At 42.5% G+C, this 12,246-nt stretch overlaps 1 protein-coding gene across 2 annotated transcripts; it reads right to left on the reverse strand.

The window, feature by feature from the left end:
• Positions 1-3,333: 3,333 nt before the first annotated feature.
• LOC133141097 (arrestin domain-containing protein 3-like) lies at positions 3,334-8,619 on the reverse strand. 2 transcript variants are annotated; one of them, XM_061261493.1, is made up of 6 exons: positions 8,165-8,619; positions 7,921-7,996; positions 7,654-7,801; positions 6,488-6,590; positions 5,392-5,657; positions 3,334-5,268 (listed from the first exon to the last, which is right to left on the reverse strand). In XM_061261493.1, the coding sequence occupies exons 1-6, from the start codon at positions 8,421-8,423 to the stop codon at positions 5,173-5,175; spliced, it is 948 nt and encodes a 315-aa protein (XP_061117477.1). In that variant the 5' UTR covers positions 8,424-8,619; the 3' UTR covers positions 3,334-5,172. The 2 variants fall into 2 exon arrangements, with proteins under 2 accessions (XP_061117477.1, XP_061117478.1); XM_061261494.1 differs by having other exon boundaries at positions 7,921-8,619.
• Positions 8,620-12,246: the final 3,627 nt, after the last annotated feature.

Here is a 12,246-nt window from a genome sequence, read left to right on the forward strand (position 1 = left end):
CACCGCCTTCGACTCCGAGCCTGCCTGCCATCCGTCTGCACTACTGCCCCACTGACAGCTTTCCTGGTTACTGGACTTTTTGCATGGTGTACCGATTTCGAGACTGCCTTCTCCCTCGGTACTGTACTTTGGTTTTGGCTGGATTATACATGTATGAACTTGGCTTGTTTCTCGACTACACTCATTCGACATTTCCCTAATAAAGCCCTGATGGAACTTTATCACATCTTTGTTGTCCGAGTTGTGCATTTTGGGTCCAACCCCCATGCAGCCGTCTCAAAGTCCTGCTGGAAAAGGAAATCAGCATCTCCATAATGCTTGCCAGCAGATGGAAGCATGAAGTGCTCTAAAATCTCCTGGTAGACAGTGTGTTGACTCGGGACTTGATAAAACACAGTGGACCAATACCAGCAGATGACATAGCACCCCAAAACATCACTGACTATGGAAACTTCACACTGGACTTCACGCAACTTGGATTATTTGCCTCTCTACTCTTCCCCCCAGACTCTGGGACCTTGATTTCCAAATGAAATGCAAAATCTACTCATCTGAAAGTAAAGTAAGGAGCAACGGTCCAGTTCTTTTTCTCCTTAAGATGCTTCTGACATTGTCTCTGGTTCAAGAGTGGCTTGACACTAGGAATGTGACACTTGTAGCCCATTTCCTGGACACGTCTGTGCATGGTGGCTCTTGATGCACTGACCGCAGCCTCAGTCCACTCCTTGTGAATCTCCCCCAAGATCTTGAATTGGCTTTGCTTGACAATCCTCTCAAGGCTGCTGTCATTCCTGTTGCTCGTGCGCCTTTTCCTACCACACTTTTCCCTTCCAGTCAACTTTCCACGAATATGCTTTGATATAGCACCCTGCAAACAGCCAGCCCTTTCAGCAATGAGCTTCTGTGGCTTACCCTCCTTGTGGAGGGTATTAATGAGTGTCTCCTGGACAACTGTCAAGTCAGCAGTCTTTCCCATGATTGACTAAGTACGAGTGCATAAATTAACATACTTTTCAGAAGGTCGACATTTCTGTATTATAAATCCTTTCTTTGATTGGTCTTATGTAATATTCTAATATTTTGAGATACTTGATTTTTGAATATATAGAATATAATTTTTTGGATTTGGAAAATATATGAAAGTTTCACTTTTAGAATTATGGAAAAAAAGGAACTTTTCCACTTTGTTGAGATGCACCTGTATATCATGTCTGCTATAATGAGTCTAAGCTTTGCAGCATTGAAGTTCAATCAGTACAAATCACCACCTTAACTGGCTTCCTCTCCTCCATCCATTGCAGTGCAAACAATATTGCCACCATCTCTGCAGTATAGCCAGACACATGGTTTGAAAGCCTCTTGAGACCAAAGATCCCAAATTCTGGCACCTCTTGAATCGAACCCGCTCTACCTGTATGTGGATCTTTTGATCCGTCGGGGACAGAGTTGTGGCCAAGTCATTTTCAGCAAGTCCAAGTCAAGTCTCAAGTCTTACAGAGCAAGTCCAAGTCAAGTCTCAATTCTTAAAGGGCCAGTCCAAGTCAAGTCTCAAGTCTTACAGGGCAAGTCTCAAGTCTTTTTTTATGTCATTATTTTAATATTTTTAGAGTGACAAGTAGAAAGTGGACTTTAAACCGGTGAGCTACACTAACAAAATATATTAATTCATCAACATTAAAAGTTATCAGTTCACTGAAATTCTGTAATATTTTGCTTACCTTGCAAGTAGTCAATATGCCAGTTGGTCCCATGACTTCTGCTGCATGTGAACTTGTGGACCAAGCGTAGGACCGTGGAATTCCTTTTTTAATTCCTTTCAAACATTCGGTACAGCAAATAAGACAAAAGGGCAGTTTTCAAAAACCCTACTTACAAGGCAAAGAAACAGAATTGTGCAATGTTGGCACATGTAACAATGACAATTATGGAAAACTAGGGAGTCTGTAGGAAAAATTAACGTGATGTTAATGCAATTTAGCAATCTTTGTTTTCCATAACTGGAAGATAGCTGGCACATGTACCTTACAGTCGTACTATATCCCAGCACAACCGCCACATCCCCATTGCCTTCCTCCACATTTTACATTTACATTGTAGTCATTTGGCAGACGCTTTTAATCCAAAGCGACTTACAAGTGCATAGGTTCTACCATAAGTCAGAGCATCACATCCAGAAACTAGCAAAATACACAGGAAATGCTGTTCTAAACATAGTTGTCATCGGAAGTAAATGATTTATTAATTTATTTATTTTTTGGGGGGGGGGGTTAGACAAGGATAGGGATATCAGAAAGGAGGGGCAGGGGAAATCAGGAGGGAGGACTAAGGTAGAGTTTGAAAAGGTGGGTTTTGAGTCTGCGTCGAAATAGGGGGAGGGATTCTGCTGTTCTGACAGTGGTAGGCAAGTCATTCCACCACTGAGGAACCAGAACGGAAAACAGGCGTGAACGTGCAGCTCGACCGCCAGGTGCACGTAGAGAGGGAACCGTAAGGCGACCAGAGCTGGCAGACCGGCGTGGTCTAGCTGGGGAGTAGGGAGTGATCAGGGATTGTATGTAAGGTGGGGCAGTCCCCTTAGCAGCCTGAAATGCCAACACTAGGGCCTTGAAACGGATGCGTGCGGCAATAGGAAGCCAGTGGAGGCCAATGAGAAGCGGGGTGACATGAGCCGACCTGGGCTGACTGGTGATCAGGCGGGCTGCAGCATTCTGGACCAGCTGGAGGGGCTTCATGGCACATGCTGGGAGACCGGCTAGGAGGGAGTTGCAGTAATCCAGGCGGGAAATGACGAGCGCCTGGACTAGGAGCTGGGTGGCTTTCTCAGTCAGGAGATGACGGATACGGCGTATATTATACAGAAAGAACCTGCAGGTTCTGGCAGTGGAGGATACTTGTGGAGCCAGGGTGAGGCAGTTATCAAGAGTCACCCCAAGATTATTTGCCGTACGGGAGGAGGAAACTACAAAGTCCTCAACAGTCAATGAGAGGTCGATTGACGGAGAGGACTTAGCAGGGATGTAGAGAAGCTCAGTTTTGGCAAGGTTGAGCTTCAGGTGATGGGAAGTCATCCACGCAGAGATATCAGCCAAGCAGGCAGACTAACTGCTTGGCTTATCTACTTAACCCTACAATACATGCATACTAACCTTCATCTCTTACAAAGTCTTCTTAGCCATGATATATACAGTTGCTCTTAATTTCCCTTCTTTGCCTGTGGTAACTGCATCTGCAGAAATTATGCCTGTGATGTCATGAACAACAACAGTTTGATCAGAGGTAGAGCATTTTTAATGTTTTTATTTCATTTGGAAGACTTACATGATATATTTTTTAATGAAAACGAAAACGGGACAATTGAAAAGCATTTTATATGACACGACCTGGTCCACAAATTATAAAGATTATACAAATGTGTATAATTATTACATAACATTGTACAGATTATTTGTAAAGCTCAATTGCCTGTTGAAGGATCAGGGATTGGCTTTTTTGTCTTTTTTAAGGCATACCAAGCAGTATTTTTCCTTTCAACTATCTCAGGCATGATGCACTGGCAATCTGTCTTTGACCAAATTTGCCAAATCTGTACTCCTCTCCCTGTTCTTAGATGTAGATAGAAAGATAGATCATTGTATTTACACTCAGTGAGCACTTTATTAGGTATTTTAGACTTTATTAGATTTTTTCTTATTAAGTCCTCTGCTGCTGCAGCCTATCTACTTAGAGGTTTGATGTGTTGTGTGTTCAGAGATGGTCTTCTGCGTACCGCTGTTGTAATGTGTGGTTATTTGCGTTACTGTCACCTTCCTGTCAGCTTCGATCAGTCTGCCCATTCTCCTCTGATCTCTCTCATTAACAAGGTGTTGCTGCCCACAGAACTTCTGCTCACTAGAAGGGTTTTATTTTTCGCACTATTCTCTGCAAATTCTAGAGACTATTGTGCATGAAAATCCCAGGAGATCAACAGTTTCTGAGATACTCAAACCACCCTGTCTGGCACCAACAATCATTCCATGGTCTTTTTTTTTTCCCCAATCTGACATTTTGTCCAAAAAACAGCTTAACCTCTCTGCCACGTCTGCATGCTTGCATACATTTTGTTGCTGCCACATGATTAGCTGATTAAATATTTGCATTAACAAGCTGGTTTACCAAATAAAGTGATCACTGAGTGTATACAGCACTTTTCTAGACACTAAAACTCACTAAAATACTGCAAATGTCAGTCATCTGCTACCCAAGCCCAGGTCAAAGCAGTTTGTTATATCCGATATGAGCCTGTATGGCACCAGTTACAAATGCTGCATGTAGACATACAGCAGACACTATAGATGGCATTTTGGATATGAATGTGAAATGTATCATTTTTACACATTACTTGTGTAAGATAATGTAGAAAAGTACAGGTATGTTTTTACATATGCATGGAATTAATTATTATTTTTGAAGATAAATCTCAGCTAGCATCAAATGGTAAATGATCTGCATGTTGTATATAGCGCCTTTATCCAAAGCGCTGTACAACTGTTCTCATTCTCATTCACCCATTGACACACATACGCCAACGGTGATTGGCTGCCATGCAAGGCACCAACCAGCTCGTCAGAAGCACTTGAGGGTCAGGTGTCTCGCCCAGGGACACCTTGACACACCCAGGGTGGGATCAAACCGGCAACCTTCCAACTGCCAGACAACTGCTCTAACCTCCTGAGCCAATGTCGACTGCCACATTCACTCTCGAGTCATCAGGATTAAAAAGAGCATCAACGTTCAAAACTAGATAAAAGATTCACAGTAAATATCTACAAATCAAATGCGAGACCTTTCGTCTGGGGATATCCGGCAAACACATACTTCTGTTGCACTACTCTGACCTTCGCTGAGGTAAGGAAATTGATTTGTGCAGTAAATAGCTTCAAAGTTATAAAATCAAAAAATGTTCGCACGTCAGTTGTTCTGAGTATTAAACCAGATTAAAATGGCAGATTACAAAATTCTCCAGACAGAAAATGCAACCCTGAAATTGTAGATTCTGTACAGACCTGGCTTGAACGGAAAAAGTGGTGATATCACATAACCTACAAATATGATGTAAAAAAGCAACACAAGGCACAGACCCATTCAGGTACTGAGGATAGTGGCAGTCTGATTTCCAAGGCATCTGTGCGGTTTTTAGAAGTCTGCAGGAGGACGGTACACAGGAATAGAGCAAATCACCAGAGGGATAAGGACCTTGAGGTTGACTCCATTGGGAATTTTCAGACTCACCTGTAATCAAGTTAGGACAACATCATGAACAATAGTCACGTGAATCAAGATGTGAATATGGTCAGGAATTAACACTCAAATTAATGTAAGGATGCCATAAACTGGTCCAACACTGATGCTTACCAGCAGATAGTAGTCCACCTCCAGAATCTGGCAGTTTGAGATGGTGAGGGGTGTATTAGCAGGTATCTGCAGCATTTGGTCGCCCCACACTCCTGTACTATTGGGCATGAGATGCCTTCCCTCAATCTTGACGAGTTCTTTAGGTACAAGTCTCTTTGATGATCTGCTGATTGTGTAGAAGGTCTGCGTCTGTACGAGCGTTGCCGTGGGAATGACTGTCCGGGAAGAGGAGTTCTCAAACTCTGCGTTGATCTGAATCATTTCTCCTGTGAAAGAGAAGCGATTTTCATTCATTCATTATCCTAACCTGCTTATCCTGAACAGGGTCGCAGGGGGGCTGGAGCCTATCCCAGCATACATTGGGCGAAAGGCAGGAATACACCCTGGACAGGTCGCCAGTCCATCGCAGGGCACACACACCATTCACTCACACACTCATACCTACGGGCAATTTAGACTCTCCAATCAGCCTAACCTGCATGTCTTTGGACTGTGGGAGGAAACCCACGCAGACACGGGGAGAATATGCAAACTCCACACAGAGAGGCCCCGGCCCACGGGGATTCGAACCCAGGACCTCCTTGCTGTGAGGCGGCAGTGCTACCCACTGCACCATCCGTGCCACCCCGAGAAGCGATTTTGAACAGACAAATTGTGTGTCTGCAAGTGACGGTGTGAGACAACAACAAAACCAGTGCCACACCTAGTGACTCCTTAACAGCTGTCACTAAACGGTTACTAAGCCGAGCACCACATACATTCAATAAATAAAGCAGATTTTAATACTAGTCCCTGGGTTTCATTTTTCTCTTTCTTTCAGTACTGTCTTGACGCCCCTTAAATTCAACACCATAAATACTATGATAGTCATAATTAGCTCAGCAATAGATACTGGAACTATACCCGTTTACCTGGACCAGGACAGAAAGTTGTATACAATGGGTGACATTTCAACATATATTCTAAAAAATGTATCCTTCTTTCCTCCACTTGTCTCCTCTCCTCCTGTTTTTGAGTATTGGGACACAACCCTGGGTGAATGTGAAGTCATTCTACAGTACAGTAAAAGTTGCATTAGTGAGGAGTTTTCCAGTACCTGGAACAAAACCCTTCCTCTCCAGACCAGCGTTCATGGAGATGGGCCCGGAAGTACAGCAGAGACAACACAGCTCCTTGCTATTGGAAGCCGCCAATGGTTCCTGGAAAGTCAACCATCACTTCCTTTCAGGTAGGGGAGACCTTTAGACAACATGCAAGAATGATGGCTTTCTTTTCACTTATTATCTCTATATTATCATGTGTGAGCGGCAGGACGATTTGAACACGTTGAGTTATTAACAAATCTGTGTTTTTTTCGCATGATAATGACTGATAATGTGTTAACACCACATATGCATCATTTAAATCACAGGCATGTGGCTTATAAGATGGTACAGTTTTGACACATTGTCACAAGCAAACAGAAACTGTGAGCCATGCAGTAGTACAACTATAGTAACGTGTTCCAACACATTATAAATGCATCAGCCACAATATATTTTAATGTAACGTTGTAGGCCTATAAAGGGCGACGTGGCTCAGGCAGTAAGAGCAGTCGTCTCATTGGCTCAGGCAGTAAGAGCAGTCGTCTCATTGGCTCAGGCAGTAAGAGCAGTCTGGCAGTCGGAGGGTTGCTGATTCGATCCCCCACCTGGGCTGTGTCGAAGTGTCCCTGAGCAAGACACCTAACCCCAAATGCTCCTGACGAGCTGGTCGGTGCCTTGCATGGCAGCCAATTGCTGTGAGTGAGTGAGTGTGTGAATGGGTAAATGAGAAGCATCAATTGCTTCAGTGCTTTGGATAAAGGCGCTATATAAATGCCAACCATTTACCATTCATATTCCACGTGCACTTATTCGGTCTTAAGTCGCACTCACTCTAATCAATTTTTCCCGATACATTATTTACATATGAATGGTTTCAAATGCAGTCAAACTAAAAATAGACCCGTAGTCGGGGCACGTTGAAAATTTCACTGCCGCTACTTTTGATTGAACTGTAGTAATCGCCAGGAATATCCTTGTATTATACGGATGTTCCATAGTCAAATTATCGATTAACTTTTTGCTCTAATATGTGTATATATTTTTTAATTAAACGAAAAAATAAAAGTGTTTGTTTCCCCGGTTTCCCCTGCATCTGTCCGGAATGTAAACTGTTCCTTATTATTCACGGTAAGTGGACATTTTATGACAACATGGACATGCACAGACAATGCCTTACCAGCAGTTGTGGGTGGTTGGCATCTATGTGGCTGACAAAATTCAATTCTGCCCGGAACTCCTTGGCCAAATGCCATGGTCGGTGTATCTGAACTACCAAAGCGTAGGTCACTCTGCCGTGAACCCCTTGAAATGCTGACGGAAAATTTCTATTTGCAAAATCAAGAAAAACGTATCATCATATGGTTGGCATTTCCGAATAATCTCTTGAACTACAGTATTCGAACATAATGAGTGAATTGTCCTGAAAGTGGATTTGTGTACACACCCTTGTGGCAGCTGCATTGTGAATGGGTAGACATGCGTTCCTTGGCGAAGGACCATCTCGCCACCACCAATAGCCCCTGTAAAGGTCGAAAAAAACAACAACACTCAAATGCAATCATACAATACACACGCTGGTTAGTTGCCCTACTACAACTGCACAGTAAACGAAAAACACGGAAATGTAATTTAACACTTGCAAAGACAGCAAGCTAATGTGAGCTACACAAGATACAAAGCTGCCAAACCGTTTTGTTGTATGATGTCGCTCTTCATGTTAAAATAGTCCTCTCTTGCAGAATAATGTCTTCTATTCTTCCTCGACCCGGTGCTCCACGCAACCTTCGCTTTTCCCTTTCCAATCACAGAGATCGAATTAACTCTTATTTCTTTTGATAATTCGAAAATAATTCGCCCTGAAACAACATCGCCGCTTGAGAAAAGGTGAATCCCATTCGGTGCGTCGAAATCTATTGAAAAGGACTTAAACGTTTTATCTCCGAACATCTTTGGAATGTCTGCTTCACAAACTGTAAACAAAGTCGTTTTTCAGTTGAATGTAGCCTTGGGATTGGGCTGTACTTAGGCGTTTTACATCCGTGACGTATTATCGCCCTCTGTTGGTATACAATATATTACAAAAAGAAAAAAACTGATTCCCCGCCTCCGCCAGGAAACCTGATAATTTCATGCTACTTCATTCTCATTTCCCATTATTTTCTACAATCTCATTGATAACCCTGTCTCTTTCAGAAAAGATATGAATATTCCACATTTCCTCTCATCTCTGCTATTCTCAACGACACTATAATAAGCCTCCTAAGCCATGATATATAGCTACCTATAACTGTGCATCTGCAGTAATTATGGATGTGATGTCATGAACAACAACAGTTTGATCAGAGGTAGAGCATTTTTTATATTTTTATTTCATTTGGAAGACTTTCATGATATACTTTGAATGAAGACGAAAACAGGACAATTGAAAAGCATTTTATATGACACGACCCGGTCCACAAATTATACAGAATTTCAAAGAAGTAGGCCTGAATTTGGCATTTCATGGAAAGATAACTACTATATAAATGAATTTACATAATTTGCTTACCTCCTGCATTTGACTTGAATATTAATTGAAATATTCCTATATTATTTATATTAGTTTTTTTTACAATCATTTTCACACTTGTCTCAATACCATGTCCACTTTTTCAAAACACTTAAAACATTCACCATATCATTAGACTATGTGAACTAAACTGTGGATATTTTTGCATTGCTTTCATACTAAAGGCATTCAATCACCACTTCTTCCAAAATTCATGAATACCTCTCTCAGTCAATGTTCACTACCAGCAAAGTTTTGTCCAAATACAGCAAATTTTGCAGACATTTTGATACTCTGTTCAAAACAGTTAACTTTCAGTTCAAAACCCAATAAAATTCTGATCATTGTGGAAGGAAATATGCTGCATTTTGGCAGAAAAATGAAACTATATGCTTGAAATACGTAATACGTAAGATCATTCTGATTTGAGCAGAAAGTTTATTCAGTTTATTCAATTTTTTGGTTTGCATCCTTGTTACAATCTATGCATAATCTTGGTTTTCCTCCTACCTCTCTGGTCGCTCCTACCAGGTGACTGGGAGGGGCGCACTCTCCGACCCTCAACCCCTACGCACTGGAGTCCCGCAGGGCTCGGTTCTTGGGCCTCTCCTCTTCTCGCTATACACCATGTCCCTTGGTTCTGTTATCTCTTCCCACGGCTTCTCTTATCACTCCTACGCTGATGACACCCAACTCTTCATTTCCTTCCCCCCCGACACCCAAATCACCACACAGATCTCTGCCTGCTTGGCTGATATCTCTGCGTGGATGACTTCCCATCACCTGAAGCTCAACCTTGCCAAAACTGAGCTTCTCTACATCCCTGCTAAGTCCTCTCCGTCAATCGACCTCTCACTGACTGTGGAGGACTTTGTAGTTTCCTCCTCCCGTACGGCAAAGAATCTTGGGGTGACTCTTGATAACTGCCTCTCCCTGGCTCCACAAGTATCCTCCACTGCCAGAACCTGCAGGTTCTTTCTGTATAATATACGCCGCATCCGTCATCTCCTGACTGAGAAAGCCACCCAGCTCCTAGTCCAGGCGCTCGTCATTTCCCGCCTGGATTACTGCAACTCCCTCCTAGCCGGTCTCCCAGCGTGCGCCATCAAGCCCCTCCAGCTGGTCCAGAATGCTGCAGCCCGCTTGATCACCAGTCAGCCCAGGTCGGCTCATGTCACCCCGCTTCTCATTGGCCTCCACTGGCTTCCTATTGCCGCACGCATCCGATTCAAGGCCCTAGTGTTGGCATTTCAGGCTGCTAAGGGGACTGCCCCACATTACATACAATCCCTGATCACTCCCTACTCCCCAGCTAGACCACTCCGGTCTGCCAGCTCTGGTCGCCTTACGGTTCCCTCTCTACGGGCACCTGGCGGTCGAGCTGCACGTTCACGCCTGTTTTCCGTTCTGGTTCCTCAGTGGTGGAATGACTTGCCTACCACTGTCAGGACAGCAGAATCCCTCCCCCTATTTCGACGCAGACTCAAAACACACCTCTTCAAACTCTACCTTAGTCCTCCCTCCTGATTTACCCTGCCCCCCCCTTCTGATACCCCTATCCTTGTCTAACCCCCCCCCCCCCCCCCCCCCAAAAAAAAAAAAAAAGAAATTATTGCACTTATGATGACAACTATATGTTTAGAACAGCAGTCCAGGTGTATTTTCCTAGTTCTGGATGTGATGCTTTGACTTGTGGTAGAACCTATGCACTTGTAAGTCGCTTTGGATTAAACGCGTCTGCCAAATGACTAAAATATAATGTAAAATGTAAATGTAATGCAAAAGTGATCATACTTGCATTGAAATGTGCACGTATATAGGGTAAATATAGATGTAGTTGTCACTGAAGAGATTTTTCCGCTATTACTGCTGTATATGTACTGTCATTTCAGTGAACAACCTGCCCAGGTGTTTGTTGTTTGTGCCCCGTTACCACATATACAAAAGGGGCCATCTTTGGATTGGCATTTGAATTCTTTAGCCTTGGTGGGGAAAATGGATGCAGGCAGAGGCAGAGGAAGAAGACGTTGCGGAAGAGCAAGAACAGTTATGTCTGATGAAATCAGAGCCACGGTCATTGGTAAATCATGATCTGAGCCAAACACTGACAGTGTAAGCACTACAATCATTTCAAGAGTGCTACAGAAACATCAGATCAGGATGAAACAGTTGTACACTGTCCCCTTTGACAGGAACTCTGAGGGTGTCAAGGAACTCAGATACCAATATGAAGTTTTTGAAGGTATATGTGAAGGTTTAGGACCACCACCCACATGAACAGATGTCACTTCTAGATGCAATGGCTGCTGGGTGTATGGACATAACAGTGGAACACATCCAGGGCTGGATAAGGCACGCAAAGAGATGTTTTCCTCGGTGTATAGCAAGAGATAACATTTGGAGTGATGTTGATTAAAATCTATGGCCAAATGCAGAGGACAGGATGGATGGGCCAGGCCAACAGTAGACTTCTGATACTGATAGGCAGACAATATATGTGCAAATTACTGTATATAGTGAAAATATTGCTTTTTGGTATGTATTTGTTATTGATTGTAATGTATTTTGAGTAATTGATTGTATTGTATTTTTCTTTTCAGAATTACAGTGTATTGCACTGTGAGAACAAATGTCAAAATATTGTAAACCCTCTGAAGAATACTGTTGCTTTTGTGATTTGTTTCTTTATCATATATTGTTTTACATTACACAGTAAAAATAGTTTTTCTGGGTTTCAATATAGTAAAACCTTCATTCATTTACAATTTACTGTAAATTTACCACACTCAGTCATGACATCTATTGTGAGAGGCAAACCAACAGATCAAAAGTTTCTTCAGCTGCTTGGCTTGAAATATTTGTGGATGCAAAAATAGAGGAAAGGGAAACACATAATATATGTATTTACCAATGCTCCAAGTTGTTTTGTTTTGTAGTTCATTGAACATTGAGTGATAAAGTAGTCTTATGGGAGAAAGCATATGCTATAGTTATGGCAGCATGAGTCACTTTTGGGTGAAATATTAAGTGTTTTGGTGGTTGAAGTGCATTTTGCACTAAATGTTAACTGATGTGCTCAGGTGTGTTTCAGAAGCACACTGTGAAAATGATTGTAAAAAACTGTAACAATGTTCAGATTAGGCCTATAGATTATTATCTACAATCTGATTACAAATGGCAGACACCATTCTCAAATAACATGTGATTTGTTAGTTTCTCCAC

Source organism: Conger conger, chromosome 11 (assembly GCF_963514075.1).
Source record: "Conger conger chromosome 11, fConCon1.1, whole genome shotgun sequence".
NCBI lineage: Eukaryota > Metazoa > Chordata > Actinopteri > Anguilliformes > Congridae > Conger > Conger conger.

Coding starts and splice junctions, on each gene's coding strand:
- LOC133141097 (XM_061261493.1), bottom strand. CDS start 8,423: ATGTTCGGAGATAAAACGTTTAAGTCCTTTTCAATAGATTTCGACGCA. Junction 7,997..8,164: donor CGACATCATACAACAAAACG/GTTTGGCAGCTT, acceptor CGACCTTTACAG/GGGCTATTGGTGGTGGCGAG. Junction 6,591..7,653: donor CCAACCACCCACAACTGCTG/GTAAGGCATTGT, acceptor TTGACTTTCCAG/GAACCATTGGCGGCTTCCAA.